Genomic DNA, 22,483 nt, shown 5'->3' on the forward strand with positions numbered 1-22,483 from the left:
CTGAGCATTAGCGGCCCTTTCTCAAAACGCTGCTAAAGATCTGAGCATTAGCGGCGCTTTTTTAAAAACGCCGCTAAAGATCTGAGCATTAGCGGCGCTTTCTCAAAAACGCCGCTAAAGATCTGAGCATTAGCGGCGCTTTTTTAAAAATGCCGCTAAAGATCTGAGCATTAGCGGCGCTTTCTCAAAAACGCCGCTAAAGATCTGAGCATTAGCGGCGCTTTCTCCAAAACGCCGCTAAAGATCTGAGCATTAGCGGCGCTTTTTTTAAAAACGCCACTAAAGATCTGAAAGGTACAAAACGACGTCGTTGGGCTTAGACTTTTTGCGGCGTTTTTCCGTATTTTGTACTGTGTACTGGTGCCACCATTGATGAGCCAAAGACCCAAAAAATTTTTATTATTTTTTCGTATTTTATATATCGATTCGACACGAAAAAAATAAAAAATTTTTTTATTTATATCTTGGTGCCGCCATTTCTGAAGCCAACACCCAAAATTTTTTTTATTTTTTTCGTATTTTTATATCGATTCGACATGAAAAAATAAAAGAAATTTTTTTGTATCATGTACTTAGTGCCGACCATTGATGAGCCACTCCCAAAAAATTTTTTTCAGATTTTTTATCGATTCGACACGAAAAAATAAAAAAAATTTTAGATTAATATCTTGGTGCCGCCATTGATGTGCCAAAGACCCAAATTTTTTTATTTTTTTCGTATTTTTATATCGATTCGACACAAAAAAATTTGTCTTGTGTCTTTGGTGCCGGCCATTGACCAAAGACCCAAAAATTTTTTTTATTTTTTCAGATTTTATATCGATTCGACACGAAAAAATAAAAAATATTTTTGTATCAGTGTCTTGCATCTTGGCCATTGATGAGCCAAAGACCCAAAAATTTTTTTTTTCGTTTTTTTTCCGTATATCAGTATTATATAATTTTAAAAAAAATACATGGGTTTCGGCCATTGATAGGCCAGAACCCAAAAAATTAATTTTTTTAAGTCTGACACAATGATTAGGCAATCATTGGTGCAAAAAAAGAGTGGATACTGTTCATTTCAGGTTATTTTGGTGATTATTTTTAAACTTGAGTTATTTTTGTAAATATAATATTTTTTTGGGTTATTTGGGTAAAAGGGCCTCAAAAGCACAAAGCAGGCGATGTATCCAATGCTATCAGTACATCAATGATTACATACCAATATATAATAAACATTATCATAAAAGTATTTATTTCATTTAACAATTTTAAATTAAATAACTTAAACTACAAGGAAAATTTAAAATCTACATATGGTTAAGTTAGGAATTAATTTTTTTAAATGAAGGTTGAAGTAAATTATTAGGATAAATCTTAAAATTATATATGAATTTTAGTTTAATGTGTAATTTTATATATGTACTTTAATTTTGTACAATTTTATTCACGAAAATTTAATTTGTTCTAATCCTCATAAATTATTAACATAATTATTGATATAACATCATTTTATATTTATATATTACATACACGTATAATTATATTTATCCAATATAAAAATATATTAATATATTTGTTTCTTTAAATGTGCATGATTGAATCAAAATTAAAGTTTCATGTGTATAATTATATCAAATTAAAATTTATGTATCGAATTACATATCGAATTAAAGTTCATGTATACTTTTGTGATTTATCCAAAAATAATATGAAGATGTAAATAATTAAAGTCTATTTACACTAAACACGGGCGTATCTTGGCTAATGATGATGCATCATTGACCCTACATGCATATATGCATGTTATTGCATCTATCATCCTATTCTTCGGGCCACAATTCCACACGCACCACATTAACATGCAAACATATATGACACACATACATACACATGATGTAATAATAAATTACTCTCTTTAATCGATTGGTCTAGCTCTAGCATATATGATTTTACCTTGAAATAGAATTATTAACTCTTCAAAGCAAATTTAGCCTCCATAATTACAAGTATTCCTATATGTCTTGTGGACCAGTATTTATCACCTTCATTAGGGTTTAGCTTAAATTACTCTATCTGTTGATTGCTTGCTAAGATAACACCCAGCACTTTAATTGTTCCTCGCTGTATATATATGTTATCTACACCTGAATAAAGCAAACTCATTACTTTACAAAGTGGGCAGACTGGTCCCCAAAAAAAGCATTGCCTACTCATATCAATCCACAAAATACTGCACTTCTTTGCATTACTTTGCTTCGTCTTGTGGCAATAAAAATTTATTGCAACAATCAGAATTTTGCTGCATTTGGCTGAAATTGGGTAGTACCTGAACCAATGTTGAAGGTATTATTGCAATATCAAAATTGATTGATGAAATGCCAAAAGTTTTAAACCTGCCCCCACTTTTTCTTCTTGAGAATTTTAAATGATTTTGCAGAGCAAGAGGAAGAAATGAGACTATCTACCTAACATACAACTATATCCTTTAAACAAAGTTCATTCACCTATAAAACCCCAAGAATTTTCATGGAAAAGAAATGTCTGGTATTGAAGATTTTGTGTGTAACTTGACACTATTATTGGGTTTTCGGTGGATAATTAGTCTTAAAGGAAGAAGGAAATAGAAAAGAACTTGAAAGACAAAGAGAAAAGGGGGAAAATGGGGTACTATATTTATAATTGAGAGGGAGAGCTGAGCAAGCAACAATCACACCTCCATTGTTGCCAAATGTTGTTATTGGCTATTGCCTGTTGCTGTTAAGGCTTTCTCTTTCTCTCAATGGGTTCTTCTTTGTGATATATAAATAAATTTTCACAGAGTAAAAGAAAAGGAGGAAGCTTTAAGCTTTTCTTAAAGCTGAAGCCAGCAATGGGTTTGAGTAGACCTCAAAAGCCTCCCAGTGGAATTCCCACTAGATGGGTTTCTCTCTTTTGCATTGTCAGTTTCTTCTTGGGTGTACTTGTTGTCAACAGGTTTTTTTTTCTCTCTTCTCTAAGTGGACTATGAAATGAACAGGTTCTTGTTTGGAGTTGCCAAACTTTCAGAGTTTATGTTGCATTTTAATGGTTTTTCTTAGAAGCTTTAACGATTGCAGCATTTCTCTGCCATCTTGTTTTTTAGTACATATTGGAGGGTTTTGCTAATTTGATGCAGAATTATGAAGCACTTATGTCTATGGTTTTATGGTTTCAATTTTTGAAAATCAGCTTCCAGTAATGTGCTTTTTGTTAGATATTGACCCAAATTCACCGGTTGTTGAGCTCTATAAGCCTGTATTATCACCAATAAACTTGAGCTTTACTAAGGTTGCTTTTTATTTTCATTTGTTTTCTTTAGGCCATCAAATTTTGTTCTTATCAATTGCATTATATCTGCATTTCTTAATTCACCATGTTGTTGTATGTAATTGTGCATTGACTAGTGGTGCATGGCGTTCGTTTACAGATTTTGGGATCCAGTTGAAGTGGAAGAGGAGGCTTCTTCCGCACAGAAACATCGGAGAAACGAAGTTCATCCCATGGTTATTTGTGATAAGGTAAGATCAGAGTACAATGATGTCATAAGCTATACATTGCATGCCTAGAATCTTGATGGTGTTATGTATGTTGTAACAGGATGTTTCTGTTCGGACAGGGAACATTCTTTCTCGAGTTTCACAAACCCGGGATGTAATTAAGTAAGTTCTTATGTCTTGCCGGAGAATTCTTTGGTAGGTTATGTTAACTTTCTCCTTTAGTACATCTAGTATCTCTAAAATGCATTTAGAACTTAAGGCAGTTCGCATTATACATACTTTCAGTACATTAGACAAAACAATCTCCTCATTGGAGAGGCAGCTAGCTGCAGCTCGAGCTGCCAAAGCAGATACCGAGGAAGGATCTCCGGTGGTTACAAAATCAGGAACCAAGGACTTGAATGAAAGCCGGAGAGTATTCTTTGTTATGGGAATTATTACGGCGTTAAGGAATAGAAAACGAAGGAATTCAATCCGGGAGACTTGGATGCCTCAAGGTTTGATTCAATACTCTTTTGGCATTCTACCAGGGAAGGGATGTAGTCAAGTATTTATACTTTTCGAGGTTATTGTTCTTAGGGGAGGAATTAAAGAGGTTGGAGAAAGAGAAGGGAATTATAATTCGATTCGTCATAGGACACAGGTAAATTCGATTGAAAATCGAAGTGTTTAACTTTAACATGCTAGTTAACTTTGTTAGAATGATAATGTATCCTTGATTCTCAGTTCAACCCCAGGTGGTGCTTTGGATCGTGCTATCAATGTGGAAGAAGGGCAACACAAGGACTTTTTGCACCTGGTATGCTCTCACTTCCAGTCCGGACCCGATTTAGAAATTCAAAACTTACGTAGAATCGAATGTTTTGTTTGGCAGAATCATATTGAAGGTTACCATGAACTATCAAAGAAAACTCAAGTGTACTTTTCTGCAGTGGTTGCAAAGTGGGATGCCGATTTCTATCTTAAAGTCGACGATGATGTACATGTAAATCTAGGTTAGTATTGCTACATTAAAGTTTCTCAGTACTTTCATTTCTTCTCAAACAGATCTATATCCTGGTGACTAACTTGATATCAAATTATTCAATAGGTGTGGTAAGTTCTACACTGGCCCGTCACAGACACGAACCCCATGTTTATATTGGTTGCATGAAGTCTGGACCTGTTGTGGCACAGAAGTAAGGATGAACTTTTTGTGAACAAGATTTTTAGTGTCATTTATATTGTCTTTCCCACCAAGTTACCCTCTTGCCTTTCGCATGCAGAGGCATCAAATACCGCGAGCCAGAATATTGGAAATTTGGTGAGGGAAACAAGTATTTCCGGCATGCAACTGGACAAATATATGCAATCTCCAAAGACTTGGCCACCTATATCTTTGTCAATCGGTAAACACTTATTCAGCAACATTTTGTCAATAATGATCAGATCGCTTATTCATTTGTGTTTTCTGTCCAGGCACATACTTCATAGGTATGCGAATGAAGATGTCTCCTTAGGATCCTGGTTTATCGGTCTCGATGTTGAGCACATAGATGATAGAAGTCTATGCTGTGGTACCACTCCCGCTGGTAAGATATGGTAGCCATTATGCTTGAATGGTACAATGTTCACTTTGTATTCTTTGTTTTCTCCTGCAACCGAGAGTGCACAAATAATCTAGTGTTTAAATTTCTCAAATAGATTGCGAGTGGAAAGCTAAATCAGGGAATCACTGCGGTGCATCATTCGATTGGAGCTGCAGTGGCATTTGCAAGTCATCAGTGAGAATGAAGGAGGTGCACCAGCGTTGTGGGGAAGGCGACCAAGCCATTTGGGATACTAGTTTCTGAAAGCATATCAGGGACCTGGGTATAGCATATTTGTGTATATTTGAACAAATTTTATGCATCGAACAATGCCGTCAACCCCGATCTTTTTTCCTTCCAATGTTACGGGGCAATCGGTACTGGAACTGGACTACACTAGTCATTGCATGTATTCTCATTTCCAGAAAATGAAAATGAAGATGTTTTAGTTTTAAAGCCTCGATTCACTTCAACTGAATTTGATGATAGCACCATTTCAGTAGGGGCTTGATTTGCAGCAATATTGGGAAACTCCGCAGAGACTCTAAGCTTCATTCTTTCAGGTAAAACCGCGAAACTTCTGGATTAAGACAGACAAAACTTTGAAGCCAAATTTAATGGATCATTTGAATCAAAATTTTGACAATGAATTTTTACAGCGAATCATGCAGGTAGTGTACTTTCGTCCATAACAATCTCAATGAGCCAACTAGAGCTAAAAGCTCCAATGGAAATTTATACCTGCCGTTGCCAAAACTCACCCCACTCGGGTGGCAGTTCTGTTGATGGAATTTTAGCCTTGAAAAGCAAACGCACTGGAGCATAAGTTAAGCATCCTTTGGAGGGGCAATGAGTTTAATTTGGTGAGATATTTATTTAAATATAAATGTTGCGGTGAAATGAGATTAAAATAAAAAATAATCATTATAGACATTAATTTATAATATATTTATAATACAATAAATAATTAAAGTTATATTTATTTTTTACCAATCAAAACACTAATTCTTTTGCCTTCTCCTTCTTTAAAACAGCTCTAGTGAAAAATCACAATTGTAGTGCAATAAAATGCCTCAACTGAATCAAATCACAGATGAGAAATCTAACCTCATCGGAGCTAAATGGGTATCCAAAGGGAGCCTTAGATTTCAAGGGACCCTTAATTAAAAGTATATTAAAGTCAAACCACGAGGTGTGGCATGTTGATTACACACCTTCACTTATGGGAAAAGAATACATTTCATGGTTAACCGTTTCATCTCTTCGGAGAACACCCGCAGCAAGGGGATTAATCACTTTTATTGATGTTGGAATACCTTGGTTTTTTTTTTTAAAAAAAAACATAATGACTTATTTAACTTGCATTGTTTGTCAAATTACCCCAAAATGAATGAAAAAGCTAACGTTTGTTAAATTTGCTAACGTGGTATCATGTGTATGTTATGTTAGCAATTTAATTTTTAAAAATTGAATAATATTTTTATAAGTTTTAATAATTTTAGTAACTTTTATTTTAAAATAAATTTTATAATTTTATTAATTTTTAACTTTTAAGAAATTATTTATTTATTTATGTGGCATTTACGTAGCAATCGTCATTTTAAAATTTTTAAATATTTAATAATATTTTAAATGATGGTTTTTAAGGAAATGATAGTTTTCAAAATTGTCATTTTAATTTATAATTTATAAATATATATTTAAAATATAACCATGAATACGTTCTAAAAGTAATGCATCTTGAAAAGTGGACAAAAATAGGAGTTTTGATTAATTTCCTTTTTTTTTTTGCATGAATAAAAAGTCTTACCGTATATTTATGAAAAAAGAGTGAGTGGTTGAGATTCTACCTAATGGGCCGGGTCCTTGTTTTTCTATCCAAGTCCTTCTTAAATTAAAAATATTAAACTCGAGTTCAATCACCCGTGTTAATTTTTTAAAATTAATTTTTATATAAAATAATTTTAAAAATATAGTACATCAAATCCACTTATAATAAATGTTTCCTAACAAATTAAAAATATATTTAAAAAAGGCTTTATACTTAAATAACGAAATGTTATCTGTAATTAAGTTTTCATACCAAATATTTCAACTGATTTAAATTCTTAAAAAATTATTGATTGATTTTTCGCTCAATTGACATGGGCATTATTGTGAGGACATAATTTCGAGTACCCTGAAACGCATTGTCCTCCTGTTTATAGGTTGGAAAGATGTTATGAATAGTTTTAGGCATTACGTAAAATATTATATATATATATATATATATATATAATCTCAATCTATGATTGAAATTGTTAAAAGAAATTCTTAAAAAAATTGAAATATTCCACCATATCAATCCACTTCAAAACTTGTATCTTAACATCTACAATTCATCTCTTATTATAAAATAACAGCCTCATTCTTATAAAAAATAAAATCTTCAAAAAAAAAAGTACTTGTGGAGGAAAAAATTTTAAATGTTTAAAACATTGTTGTACTGCAATTGGTGGGTCAAACTGAGGCTCTGCGGCTGTTCATACCATGCCAAACTTCATATTTCCACCACTTATTTTAAAAAGAAGGTTTAAATTTGTCTTCAGTCCCTCTACTCTTCAAACTCTTAAAATTTAGTACATTTACTTTTATTTTTAGAAATTCATTTTTTTTCACTTGTTTAAATTGAAAATTTAAATTGAATTGATAAATTTCGATTAAATTTAAATATGTTTCATTTGAATATTTAAAAGTGGAAATTCAATTGATGACACATATTTAAATTTAATAATATATAGTCAACATCGTTATCAATTTATTTTTAATTTTTAAATCAAATAAATTTCTAAAATAAAGTCGCGAAAATGAGGAAAAAGATTTGAGACCACAATATATATATATAAACATATATATTATGGTGGAATGTGGGATGTATTAGATTGAAGTGGAAGTACACACAAATTGCATGTGCAAAAGCATGGTCGGTTTATAGTGTTCTAAGTAACCGACACTAGTGGTAGTCGTCGGAGATCTCTCTCAACCCATAGCTGTTATGTGTTAACGTCAAAGAGGGAAAAAAGAAGAAGCACATACTATTAACGAATGATGTTATTGATGATATTTAAGTTAGATAAATTTTGAGACGATAGACATGATTTATGAAAAGGGGAACTCTAACTTCGATATTATCATTATTGGTTTAAAATTTCGAGTGGTTTTAGCTTGGATTTTATTGAGCTTGTAGACCGAATTTACTTTCTCGCAAAGTTACACTTGTATGTGACCATATAAACACGTGTTAAGTCTAAAGTAGAATACATGTCTACATACATAAAACCTATCTGATATATCATATCAATAAACAGTACACATATCATATAAATACATAAACACCATTATCTTAAAAAACGGAGAAAAACACTCAATACTCCATTTTGCCAATACTACTAAAATCATTTTGTCTATTTATTAATAGACCATATCATGTGATTTAACGATATTATTTATATAGGTTTATAATTAGCAAGGCGTATTTGTTATATGACACAATAACCAATGATGTTAGGTTGTGTGTTTAGGTTATAGAAGGATATTAAATTTGGAATTTAGTTTTTATTTTATTTCTTATTTTTGAATTTAAAAGTTTGATTGAAAATATCGTTACTTTTTTAATTAAATTTAAGATTATTATAATGTATTTTTATTATATGGCTATTAAATAAATATTTTTATTTTAAAATATTACACAAATAAATTTAATAAAAATTTAGTCATAATTAATAATTAAATCAAAATTTTAAAATCTAAAAATAAATAAATTTAAATTCTTTAAAATAAAAAAAAAACTAAATTACAAATATCTAAAAATTATACAAACTTTTGCGAGGCAGAGTGTTTTGGTTGGAGAAACGCATAGCAACATCATGCGTTCTACGTGCGAAATCATAGAAATTCCACACGAATATTCAATCGTAGTTTTACAACAAACAAATTATTATAGTCTATTATTTAATTTTCAATCTCTTCAAGCTATTGAATTAGTTTTTCTGTTTTGACAAATTGATAGAAAAATTAATATTTACTAACTTTGCTGACAATTGACATGACAATTTACGTGTATACCACGTCAACATTTAATTAATTTTTAAAAATTAAAAATATAGAATATTATTATAAATTTATTATTAAATCAATTTTATTTTTTTGTAATTTTTATGTTTTTTAAATATTTTTATATATTCTTATTTTTTGGAATTTTTAAAATTTTAATTAATTAATTGTTTATTTGACATACACGTAAACGCTACGTCTGCAAAGTTAATTGATATTAACTTATTCATCTATTTTGGGTGATTTGACAAACGCAAGTTAAAAAATTAGAAGAGTTGAAAATTTAAATAGATGACTAAAATGACCTTTTATAAAATTTGAGGGTTAAATGACTCATTATGCCATATTTTTAATGTCATCAATTGATATAAATAGATAACAATGTTAAATATATTAATATGAAAACTTGATTTTTTTTATTTGATTCCTAAATTTGGATTTTGTTAAGGTATGATGGAGTAAGTCACATCATCACTTGAATTTTTTAAAATATATAATTTTTTTATTTTTTAAATGATGATGTGGCGTAAACTCATAATAATAATTTTTCTTAAATATAACCTTTTCAATCATTATGCTCACACAATTTCTTATTTTTTATTTTAAGGATTCTTTATAAAACATTTTAATCTTAATGGTTATAAATGTTAATTTTTAGATTTCAATATATTAATTTTTAAAACTATTTAATATTATTATGAAAATAAATGAATAAATTATTTTAATTTAAGGTATAAAATTAAATCTAAAATAAGACCAAAATCATAATCCAATCAAGAGTACCGTGAAGTAATTTTTGTATGGTACTGTAACGCCTTTATTTGTGCCAAAATTTCCGGATATATAATCGCTCAAGATAGCATATAAAGTAGATTTACAGGAGAAAAATGTGCTAATATATTAATTTTTATAATACAAATTATTTAAGTTCTTTAGAATCAATTGCATCAAATATCTCCAAATTATGACTTTTATTTAAAATAGATCTTTAACTTTAAAATATTTCAATAATATCTTAATATTAACGTTGTTATATTAACAAGATACTTCCGTTACTAATATTATTAATTTAATCGTTAAATGATATATTAGATCTTATATGATATAATTTAAAATATTAAAAAATAATTAAAATGAAAATTTTAAAGAAAATTGAATACTGTAAAAAATTAATTATGAGGTTTTTAAAGCTTTTATAGAAATTATTGTTCATTCTCTCTTTTTAATTTTACTTTATTTTTAATTTTTAATTTTAAAATGAACTTGTATTTTAATATTACTAGTGAACACATGTTTAAACCATGAATTTACTATTTTAATTATTTTATTAAAACATATAAAAGTATGAAAAGTGACATCATAATAATATTAATTATAATTTAAAAGAAGGAATATTTTGTAATTTTATAATGAATTGGTAGGAATAACACCAAGTCATTTTTATTTGTTAAGTTTTAACATAATAAAAATATTAAATGTTTCAAATCATAGGATTATTTGGAGCAATCACATATATTGTAACTAGTCTGCATCTAAATAAGTAATCATCTATTTAAATTTAATATCAAAACATTAATTTTTTTAAATTGTTGTAATATTGAAAATTGTAAAATTATATCGATGTTTGGTTCATCAATTTTGTAAATTAAATAGGTAATTTAGGTGTAAGGAATAAATTGTAAAATTCCAATCACTATATATTTTAATTGGCCAAAAACTCAGGGATATAAATTGCAATTAGCTAAAGGTTCAAAATGGCAATTAAACTATTTTATAATATATGATAGTGGATGATGATGGGGATTCCATTAAGTTTAATTAGAAGTTAATTATGTTAAGTAAATCATAATTTAACTAATTAAAAATTAATTAACAACTAATTGATGTATGAATAGAAAATGTTAGTGGAAAATCTTTTATTTTTCTTCCTTCACCGTCCACCATTAATATAAAACTAAGGAAAAGCTTCAAGTTCTTCAAATAATCCGCTAATTTATGCCTTTTTCTTGTAATTTTATAGACTTGAGGTTATGAGAGCTTGATTTAGCTAGCACATGTATCAAATTGTAAAAATATTAAAATTTTTGAAAGTTATCATTGTTGATTTATTGAAGAATTAGGCTTGAAATTTATAGATTTTAAGCTTAAATCATGAGAAGGATCAGATTGTAAAATTATTTAGCTTAATTGTTAACTTTGTACATTAGGGACTAAAGTGAATAAAATATTAAATTATTGTGAAATTTATGTAGAAATAGAAAGTAGGGGATCCCTAATGAATGTATGAGAAGTCGATTGTAAACCGAGGTTAAAAATTGAAAGTAATGGCTATTTCAATTTAGGGACTAAATTGAATGAAATCTAAAATTCAGGGTATAAAAATGAGAATATATAGTTTCATTTATGTCGTGTCATAACATGAAAATATTTAGTATTGATGGATTGTATAAAATAATTGTTTAGATTAAGAATCTTATCAAAGTAGAGTTAACCGATGAAAACTAAAATTATTGATTAGTCCGGAAGAATCAACTTGTTTAGTGTTTTGAACAGGTGAGTTCACATGGAGCATATTATTTCACTTGGAATTATATGTGCATGCTTGTGTTTAATTTAATGTATGAATTTTGAATATAATTGAAATATCTTGGAATTTAGTGTAACTGGCTAGTATTGGATTGAATTGGAATATTGTGTAAAGTTGGTTATTATGTAATAATATATGGTACAAATGCGTAAATACTGATGATTACATGATATGGAAGCGTTATATGTGACCCATTTACGGGTGTATACATTTAAAGAAATAAATATATCAATTTATTATAAATTAGATAAATATAATACTTTATGCATGCAATATGTAAGTGTAAAATGGTTCTACATTGATAATTGTATTAATGATTAGTGAAAATTGAATTAAATGAATATTTCATGTATAAAATTGCACAAAATCAAAGTTTTTGTATAAAATTGCACATTAAATTAAAGTTTATGTATAGTTTTGAGATTTATCCCTAATTTAATAGTCATAGCTTTTTCACCTCTCAATGTTTTTATTAGAAAGGCATAATAATAAATTTAGCCCTCAATATTTTACATATTTTGTCATTTTGGCAATACTCTTTTTTGAACTAAATTTGACCATTAACATTTCAAAAGTAATCAATTTGCTTTTCTTAATGAAACTTTTGACTAAAATGTTAATTTTTAATGATGTTGGCGTGGCAATATATGCGTGCTTCATGCTAACATAATACTATTTGTCTTGTACCTCACATCAATAATAACTTCATAATTATAAAAAATTCAAATAAAAATAACTCAAAATTATAAAATTAATAAAAATTCACAAAATTAGCATTAAGTACACGTAATGCCATGTTTAAAAAACAACAATTTAGACAATATTTCTATAAAAAGAAGAAGCAATTTGATTGTTTAAAAGTCGATGGTTAAATTTAACTCTTTTAAAATGTTATAAGCCAAATTTAACTTAAAAAGAATAAGAGTCAAGTTGATGAAGATATAAAATTAATAATCAAATGTGTGATTATGCCTATTAGAAATGTATTTTTATACAAAATTACCCCTACTTACATTCACGGCTTATGGAAACGGAAATAGTTAGGATTTATAATAGTAGTAGAGCCAAGGGAGGGCTCTGGCTCCCTATTTATAATTTATAAAATTTTAAATTAGTAATGATAAAATTACACATTGACCACTCCAAAAAATAAAAATTTAATTTAATCATTTAAAATTATAAAATATATAATATTAAAATGATGAAATTATATTTTATTATTATAAAAAAGTATTTTGGTGTCAACTTAATCATCAAATTCATAGCTCTTTTTGTTTTGTTCATTAAATTCATAACTTTTAATCCTTATCTGGTTTTTGATCAGACAAATCCTCAACCAATCAAAAAATAAACTCAATTCATTACTTCAGCATTCCAAATTTATCAAAAATTATATAATATTTTAATTATTTTTGGTACTATATACCTACCCCTAAAATAAGATTGTACATACAGGAAAAGTAAAGAAGTAAAAGACTGTAGGGATGATGAAATTTGGATGCAGAAGAAAAACGCGGCGACCACAAATTTAAGTGGGAAGCGTATCAAATTCAAACACACACACATACCATCAATGCTTTCTCAGCCTAAACTTAAAATAGTTATGTTTTATATATATATAAAATGTTATTTTACAAAAAAATATATAAATTTTTAATGATTTCACAATTGGATCAAAATCTTGGTACAAATAAAAAATTAAAAATAAATAGAATACAAATATTATAATGTTTTTAATGCAATATATAAAACTCTAGTTAAAATAAATATATCTAGAAAAAGTAACACATATTAAAATTTCTTATTTTTAATATTATAAATACATTTGTTGTAAAAGATGTCTTTGATTTTCATTTTAAGGGAAAAAAAAGAAAAGAGGATCCCTTATCTAGTTTTACCCATTTATTACCAAACATCTGGCAAATTCTTTTTAATTCTGTCTGAATTGATGCACGGTTAAAAGAGAAAGGAAAAGAATTACCAAATTTAAACCTCAAATAATGAAATAATATTCTATTAATTTAATCAAAAGATAATTTATAAATACTAATAACCTTTCTTTAATAGTTACAAATAATTGTAAATTGAATAAAATATTATAATGCACCGTTCTACAAAAATACGAACTATTTTAATGAAATTGATGTAAAACTAGGAGTTACGAGTTTAAGATTAAACTAAAGGAGTAATAATCCTAATAGGTTAGTGAGTAATGACTTGTCGTCTAAATCTCTCTCTCTACAAGTATATATATGTATGTATCTGTTATATTTTAAAATAATAGTTTGGTGGTGTGTATGAGACTGAGTTCATTTATGGGCCTACGGTAATCCAGGGAACACGACTCTCCACCGCTTATCACCAAATCCTTATCTTTAATTCCCTTCCTCACTTGTTGTCTTGTTGCTCCACTGTGCACGGTTTCCATATCTTTTCTCTCCTCCATTCCCCAATAATTTCTTTCCCTTTTTAATGTTCTTCTTCTCCCCCATTTTCACTCCCTTTTAGCTTCAATTTGGTGGGTTCTTTGGTTTACTTTTCAAGGGTTTCTCTCTTCAAAAAAACCCTCGAGAAATCTATGCGCTTAACGCTTACTTTTTGATTCATTCGAGGGGTTCTTTTCCTTCTCTTCTTCTTGTTGTTTTAGAGATGGGTTTGGTGTCTGTTTTTTGGGAGATTTTAAAGAAACCCACAATTGGAGATGTGGTGAGGGAGTTACTGATTTTTATAGCTCCTTTATGGGTTGCTGTAATTGTTGGGGTTTTAGTTGGTTGGGCATGGAAGCCGAAGTGGGCAACTATAGGCAGGGAGATGTTCATGGATTGTTCTGGTTCTAAGGATTCGGCTCCTGCAGAATCTTCTGAGTCTTCTTTCAGTGGTTTTGGTTCCCTTCCGAGCTTGAATTTGATCAAGTTTCAGTTGCCTAGTGTTATCTCTTGGATTTCAGATGATGGGGCTCAAAAAGATTCTTTCTTTTTGTCACCTACTCTTCATTCCAATTGCAGGTTTGCAACTCCATATTTTGCCTTCTTTAATAGCAATTTTGTAGTTGTAAATGGTATAGGAGAGGGAATTCTAATGGGAATTGGGATTGTATTTGATTTGATTTCACCAACAACTAATGTCTGTTTAATTGGACAGTTCATCACAGAACGAGAAGCAAAAACTGGGTTTTCTGACAGATGATGATTTAGAGCATTTATATAAATTAGTTGAAGAAAAAGATGGAGGTCCTGCTTGGATTCACATGATGGATAAGTCCACCCCAACTATAGGATATCAGGCTTGGCAAAGAGATCTTGAGGTATCATTTCCTCTTCCTGTTATTTAATTTATCAGAACCAGTAAAAATCGAAAACTTATTATAAATAACCCTGCTGGTTGTGTTTGGGATTCATTTGCTGTGTTGAATTATGCTTTTTATTGCTTGTTAGATTGGTCCTACACAATATCGTAGCCGGACTGTTTTCGATGATGCCACTCCTGAGATGGTGAGGGATTTCTTTTGGGACGATGAATTCCGATCAAAATTGAAGTGGGATGAAATGCTTCTTAGTGCCGAAACTCTCGAGTCGTCTCCCACTGACGGCACCATGGTGGTCCAGTGGGTTCGAAAGGTTCGTAATAGGTTTTCTAATTGTTTCTTTTTCTTTTTGGTTGACTTTTGTTGTTTCTAAAGTTGTTTTATAAGATGTTCTCTGGTTTGTAGTTTCCCTTCTTCTGCAGTGACAGAGAATACTTGATAGGTCGTCGGATTTGGTCATGTGGTCGGACATATTACTGTGTTACAAAGGTAACATCCTATTCTGGTCCCTGGTTTTCGATTTTGATTAAAATCCTGGAAGTTAACAAGTCTTTCCTATTTTTTCCCTATATTGTTCTGTTTTCTGCATTCCTGGTTAGAAATAACTAGGCTGCAGCCGATAGTCTGACATTTGACCAAATATTAGTGGGAACAATATACCTTTTACATTTATAAGATCTTTTATGTTGTGAACAAAAATGAAAATTGTTCTAACCTCATTAAGGGAACACTTGACGAGATTGTTTCCTAAGCTTTGAATTAATCTTATTATTTCTTAGCTTAATCATCTTATCACCTAATAATAGGTCGATGACTATTAAGTCTAAAACACTTCATGCCATGACAACATCATTTGGTCAAATTTGTTTTGTAGCTAACTTAGTAGTATGTTTTGTCCCGTTTCAGGGAGTACCATATCCCTCTATTCCTAGAAAAACCAAACCTAGGCGTGTTGATTTATACTATTCAAGTTGGTGCATTCGTGCAGGTAATGGACTTTTCAACCCAACCTAGTTTAAAATTGTTTTTAAATTGTTCCTATGCTGTTAGGAAGTTTGAAACTTGTATTTTCTTAGTAGTATGCAATTCGTTTCCGGGGATAAAAAAAATGGAGAATGTATAACTCTTTGTTTAGATGAATTTTCTAGGAATATCATGTTTGAGTTTATACAAGTCTGCCAATAATTTGTATGCATCACGTTTTGAACAGCTGAATCAAGGAAAGGGGATGGCCAGCTGACTGCGTGCGAGGTATTACTTTTTCACCATGAAAATATGGGTATACCTTGGGAAATTGCAAAGCTTGGGGTCAAGCTAGGCATGTGGGGAACTGTCAGGAAGATTGACCCTGGCTTACGTGCATATCAAACCGAAAGAGCATCGGGAGCGCCCCTTTCTCATTCAGCTTCCATGGCTCAAATAAACACCAAAGTAACTCAAGACTATCTGACATCCTTGGAAAGCAATAGTAATGATTCATCAGAGCTTGAAACACACAATTCGTCTGAGAAACCAGGGAAGAACAACATTCCCAAACTTGTAGTTGTTGGTGGGGCTATCGCGGTTGCATGTATTCTAGATCGAGGGCTCTTAACCAAAGCTGTTATATTCGGAGTAGCCCGAAGGTTTGCAAAAATCGGAAGAAGGTTGTAATCCTGAATATTTTTGTGGGTCAATCGAAGGAAACCGCACCCACCAGCAAAGCAGATTGCCATTGCAATGAAGTGAGATGTTGGGGATGGATGAATCTTCTCACTTAGCCGCGTTTAAAAGGTTGGAAGATGGAAAGATTATATTAGTTTTTGCAATATTTGGGCGATATAGGAAGTTAGAATTGGGCACAAGAGAATGGGATCAGATAGTTGGATTTTTTAAATGGCCATGTCGAAAACAGATCTTAAAACCGAAACTGAGTTCCTTTTCTTGTTCGGTGGCTCTTCTATTTCAATATATATACTATTTATATTATATGTTGTTTTATTTCCTTGATTATGGTGTGTTCATGTGCTAGATTTTGAGTGGATGATGATAAACAGCCAGTGTTGGCAAGCCCAGCATTGTTTCCCTCTGCAAATATTTATGTTTTGAAGACTGCAGTGCCGAGTGGAATATGGTCATCCATATCCTTTGATTAATTTCACTGAGGTTGAGTTCATTAATTCCCTGCTTTTCACCCAAATTTTGAGGTTTGAAAGCTCAAATTCGATTAAATTATTTGGAGTTATTTAGTAAAAAGTGGTATTATTTGTGGGAGATTAATTTCAACAACCATTTCTATAACAATTTCATTTATTTATTAAACAATTCCGTTTATGTTTTTTATTTATGTTTTTTAGATTGGAACGTTAATCGATTTGATTGATTCAATCGGTTTGATTAAAATATATATATTTTTAAATTCTGATTCAATGTTAGTTCAATATGTTTTAGTAGGTTCAATAGTTGATTCAATTAATTTTTAATTGATTTAATTGGTTTGTACCGATTCCTAATCTAATCACTTCAAAGTCACTTTCAAGATTGGTTTTGCTTCAATTTTAATTTAAATAATTGACTAAGATTTTACCTGACTTTTATATATCTATAACGACATACTATCATAGAGAGATAATCATTTATTTCATAAATTTTCATCAAATGGAAAAAAGTAGGAATCAGATCAGTAAAATTATCATTTTTATGCATTTTATTTTATATTCTTTTACATGAATTATTATGAACTTTATAAATTTAACAAGTTTAATTAATCAATATGAGTTATTCATTTCAATTCAATTAACTAATTTGTCATGACTTATTAAATTCAAGCAATTAATTTATAAGTTTACGATATTCCAAATTCACGTTGAATATAACTTTCATTTAATAAAATATGATTAACAGATTTTTCATGTGAAACTTAAATATTTCATTGAGATAATATTTTAATTAAGATTATTTTATTTAATAAATTATAACTAATAGGCTTGATTATATGAAAAGACTAAAATATACTTAAAATTTTCAACAATATGCTGTTATAGAGAATCAAATTTATAAAGAAGGTATTTCATAACTATAATTATTGTTTTTATGAGTGAAAAATTATTTTAAAAGATTAAAATAAAACCTAAAAATGGAATTGGTTGCTATAGTGAGTCTGAGTGAATTATAAAAAATATATGTAACTAACTTGTAGACATAAATAAATATCTCACAAATATCCGTATCTGTTTTGCCATTACAATTTCTACTACTACTCGTGGTCTCCCAAATCCATAATTAAAGGATAATACAGCATTCATAGTTCCATTGATTTGAATTTGGATGAATGTGACAAACAAAATAATTTCAAGAATTCATAAATAATGATTATATTTATGACAAATAGATTAGTTTGAAGAGTTTATAAATAATGATTTGAGGACAAAATGAAAATTAATTATGTACTGTCAATTTTTATATTCCAACTTATATGATGCATAGATAATGATGAGTGATGAGGAGGTTCGATCTGCCATTTTGAGCAGGGAAATGAGAAAGAGTCCTGGGCCGAATGATTTTACAGCTTTCTTTTTAGAGCTGCCTGGAGTGTTGTGGGAAATGATTTCAAGGCTGCTACAAAGCACTTCTTCACAACCTCTTGTTATGCTACGACGTTCAATGCTACGACAGTTGTACTAGTTCCGAAGATGGAGAGCGCCAACCAGATCAAGGACTTTCGGCCTATTTCATGCTGCTCAGTTGTTCATAATCTTTAGAGGTGCTCGGGGTATTAGGCAGGAGGACCCATTGTTCTATCTATGAATATTCTTTCTAACTTGCTCGATGCTGCAGTGGAAAAGGGGATCTTTCAGTATCATCCGAAGTGCCATCAAATAAAGCTCACTCACCTTTGTTTTGCAGATAATCTTTTGATCTTTTGCAAAGGAACCTTGGGCTCGGTTATTGGTGTTCAGAGTGTTTCCGATCATTTTTATTTGATGTCTCGGTTGAAGCTTAATGCTGCCAAAAGTGAATAGTTTGCTTCTGGAATTTCAGTACTGGAGTTGGAGAGTATTCAAAGCATCTCAGGCATTAGGAATAGGAAACTGTCTGTTCGTTATTTGGGTGTCCCTTTGGTAACTAGGAAGCTATCTGAAACTGATTGTCAGCCGCTTGTTGATAAGATTCAAGCTAGGATACGACACTGGTCAGCTAAGAATTTGAGCTTTGCAGGGAGGTTACAGCTTATTCAAGCTGTGTTGTTTAGTACATCTAATTACTGGTGTCGGCAGCTCATTCTTCCCAAATCTGTACTGCAAAGAATAAATCAATTACGCTCCAGGTTCTTTTGGAAAGGAGCTGATGCGTCTGCCTCAGGGGCTAGAGTGAGTTGGATGCAGGTTTGTTCTGTTAAGTCGGAAGGGGGATTGGGTTTGAAAGACATACAGCTGGAACAAAGCTTGTTTGTTTCAATTGATGAGAAATATTCTTGCTGGTGAGGGCTCCTTGTGGTTTGCTTGGGTCAAGGCCTATGTCCTTAAAGGTGAAGATTTTTGGCAGGTTGTAAGCAAGGATGGCATGAGGTGGAGTATGAGAAGGCTGTTAAAGATGAGAGATGAGGCTGCTCGAGTGTTTTCTTGGTCTCTTCCGCTGTCTGTTAGCAAAATCTGGTGCGAGATTAGGAGGGCTGGGACCAAAGTTCAGTGGTATCCCCTTCATATTCCAAAGCATGCTATCATTACTTGGATGCCTATCCTTGATAGGCTACGAAACAAGGACAAATTGATTCAGTTGGGAATCATTGATGATGGGCAGTGTAAACTATGCTGTGCTTTGTTAGAAGCAAGGAGCCAACTGTTTTAGCGAGTGTGCTTCCTCAAAAAGCATTTGGGCTTCTATCCTTCATCTCCGTAGAATTCATACCATTTATTTTGAACGCAATGCATTTAATTTAATTTTTTTATCTCTTGTAATATCTAATATTATCGTTATTATTATTTTTACATTAATTACAAATAGACGTACAAGTAATTACCATCCAAAGAGGGTATCGGTAAGATACTTATTGGCTAAATACAGTAGGGGATACCTTGGACTCCGACGTGGCACATAAACTACACAGATTAATTCAAATGTCTTAAAAAAGCAAAACGGGACCGAAGAGTATAATTAAATTCCGTAAATTGAGGGAGCTGGTTTCATTTTATATTCTTATAAAAGCGCAAGGGAAGTTAAAAAACGCAAAGGGGCAGTCTAAAGGAAACCGGGAACTAGTGGTCGAGATCCGGCAAACTTTCGTCGGATTTCGTCCATTTGTCGTCGGGGTTCGATAGTACTCTCTCTCTTTCTAAGTTTCTAATCGCCGGAGTAGAAAGGAATTATCGAAAAATGAAGGGATCTACACATCTTGTTGCGACTTTGCTCGCTGCTTCCACGGTGGCGCTCTCATCATCTTCCTCCTCCGGAATCCACAATGTTTCATTTCCTCCTACCTCTTCCAACCAGGTATTCATTCTCATTTAATATCTAAAACTTTGTTTCTTCGGTTCTTGTGATTTAATCATTTCCTTTTCCAAATGTGAAATTTTGCCTGCTTCGATCTGTTGATTTAAGTTGTTTGTTTCTGGATCTGAATTGGCCTTTTGTTTTCATTTTTTACCCTTTCTGTCTAATATGTGGATAAATATTTTCAAAAAAATATATATTTTTTGAAATTTCTAGTTTTTGACATTGAATATTGATTTTATAGGGGACAAGAAATGGTGCGTCGAGGAATTTAACGGCGACAGAGCGGGAGAATTTCACGCCACGATTTGATGGGTTGAGATTCATAGAGACATTGATCACAGCTCACAGATAGGAGGAGATGATTAGTAACACAAAATACCGTCCTTTCTCTCCGTTTATTAATTAGGTTTTATTTATTTTGTTGGTTAAAATTTTAATTGTTACATTATGAAGTAACGTTTTTCTTGGTATTGTTTAATAATTCCTATCGTTTTTGGTTTTTGCTTCTTATTATTAGTAGCAATTTCTGTTTGGTTGATTTGATGGTGAAATTAAAAACTCCAAACTCCTCAACCTTACTAGATGCAGATTTGTTCTTATGCAGGATTTTACAATTATTTGTAGCAATTTGAAGCATTTGAACTAAAAAACAGCAAAGACTTCTCAAAGTTAACTATTTGTTCTGAATAAGCTTTATATCAAGAAGCAGATACATTGCATAATCAGGTTGACCCATTGATCAGAAAATCCCATTTGTAGCATATTTTTGCTAAGAAAGTTTATTTGCTTATATCAAGTTTTGGAGTAAAAGATCCCGCCTGATCATTTCTTATAGACATCTTGTCTACGATTTGTCAACCAAGCACAAAGGCACCGAAACCAACACTAGCCGATTAGCAATAACCTTTGCTATTATTTTATACGAAAAAAGAACATTTGTTGATTGGTGAACCCCATGCAAGCTTGAATATCATACTTGGATCTTTGGTAAAAAATCCAGGCATCCATTGGGCCCAAATCCCTTTGTGGGTTGCATTGAAGGAACAACTTCCCAAATCTCCTTTGACCTGAAACGCACTGTGAATCTAGCATTCATTTCTCCAGTAACATAGCATTGAACCCTAGAAAATTAACTGAGAAGGGTCTCTAGTGGCCTTCTTTGCAAATAAATCTATAAAATAGTTAGTAGCAGTGCCAATTGCCATCGACATCACCTACCACCATGTTTCTCAAAATAATTTCATAAAAATCTCCCATAACCAATCAACGGAGGCCAGAGGAACGGTGCATCGTACGTAAAAGATTCCATGGTTCTGAGCATCAATCAATAATTTTATATTATTAGATTACATTAAAACGTGTGGTTGAAATTAAACCATTCTTTTTTTTCCCTATTATTTGTCCTTAAAACATTTGCCCCTCTTTCTCTATTCTTCTTTTCCTCTTTTTTGGTGATGATCTTGAATGGTAGAGAAAAAATTATGAATATGAAAAAAATGATCTTAGTTTCTTCCATCGTATATGCATATATATATATATATATATACAACATTGTGTGACTATAGTATAAATTGAAATCCGATCCAAGAAACTAGTAAACTATAATGGTGGGCATGGATAGATTTAAAAAGTCACCATTAAAATATATTTATTTCACAAAATCTTATAAGCCGTTTGATTTCCTTTTCCGTTTCCATCTCTCTCTCTTGTGTATATAATAGAAACATTTTAGGCTCATATGAAAGGCAAGGAGGCATTTGAAATGAAAGGTCCTTTGCTTTTTATTTACTTTCATGAATGAACAAATCCTGGCCACAAGATGTTAGTGTATCAACTATTTGAGATAGAGGTCGTCTTCGTTTTTCTCTATTAAAATATCTACACCAAATAATATCAAAAAAATGAAACCAATGATTCTAATTTATTGTAATTTTAGGACCAGTAAACTAAATGTCTTTAA

At 30.9% G+C, this 22,483-nt stretch overlaps 3 protein-coding genes across 7 annotated transcripts; all 3 read left to right on the forward strand.

Moving 5' to 3' along the window:
* Window positions 1–2,169: 2,169 nt before the first annotated feature.
* Window positions 2,170–5,524, forward strand: LOC105800187 (beta-1,6-galactosyltransferase GALT31A). Of its 5 annotated transcripts, none has more exons than XM_012631162.2 (11): window positions 2,170–2,328; window positions 3,431–3,521; window positions 3,601–3,662; window positions 3,786–3,997; window positions 4,080–4,143; window positions 4,227–4,299; window positions 4,375–4,495; window positions 4,591–4,678; window positions 4,766–4,888; window positions 4,959–5,071; window positions 5,184–5,524. In XM_012631162.2, the coding sequence occupies exons 2-11, from the start codon at window positions 3,504–3,506 to the stop codon at window positions 5,330–5,332; spliced, it is 1,023 nt and encodes a 340-aa protein (XP_012486616.1). In that variant the 5' UTR covers window positions 2,170–2,328; window positions 3,431–3,503; the 3' UTR covers window positions 5,333–5,524. The 5 variants fall into 5 exon arrangements, with proteins under 5 accessions (XP_012486616.1, XP_012486614.1, XP_012486613.1 ...); XM_012631160.2 differs by lacking the exon at window positions 2,170–2,328 and adding an exon at window positions 2,428–2,958 and having other exon boundaries at window positions 4,238–4,299; window positions 4,433–4,495; XM_012631159.2 differs by lacking the exon at window positions 2,170–2,328 and adding an exon at window positions 2,431–2,958.
* Window positions 5,525–14,074: 8,550 nt separating this feature from the next.
* LOC105800186 (uncharacterized) lies at window positions 14,075–17,019 on the forward strand. Its single transcript, XM_012631158.2, has 6 exons — window positions 14,075–14,752; window positions 14,889–15,051; window positions 15,182–15,364; window positions 15,457–15,540; window positions 15,958–16,039; window positions 16,262–17,019. Exons 1-6 carry the CDS (start codon window positions 14,397–14,399, stop codon window positions 16,702–16,704), a joined length of 1,311 nt encoding a protein of 436 aa, XP_012486612.1. The 5' UTR covers window positions 14,075–14,396; the 3' UTR covers window positions 16,705–17,019.
* Window positions 17,020–20,225: 3,206 nt separating this feature from the next.
* On the forward strand, window positions 20,226–21,033 carry LOC105800188 (uncharacterized). The gene is made up of 2 exons (XM_012631165.2): window positions 20,226–20,520; window positions 20,765–21,033. The coding sequence occupies exons 1-2, from the start codon at window positions 20,404–20,406 to the stop codon at window positions 20,873–20,875; spliced, it is 228 nt and encodes a 75-aa protein (XP_012486619.1). The 5' UTR covers window positions 20,226–20,403; the 3' UTR covers window positions 20,876–21,033.
* Window positions 21,034–22,483: the final 1,450 nt, after the last annotated feature.

The sequence above is a fragment of the Gossypium raimondii genome, chromosome 9 (genome assembly GCF_025698545.1).
Source record: "Gossypium raimondii isolate GPD5lz chromosome 9, ASM2569854v1, whole genome shotgun sequence".
In the NCBI taxonomy this organism is placed as follows: domain Eukaryota; kingdom Viridiplantae; phylum Streptophyta; class Magnoliopsida; order Malvales; family Malvaceae; genus Gossypium; species Gossypium raimondii.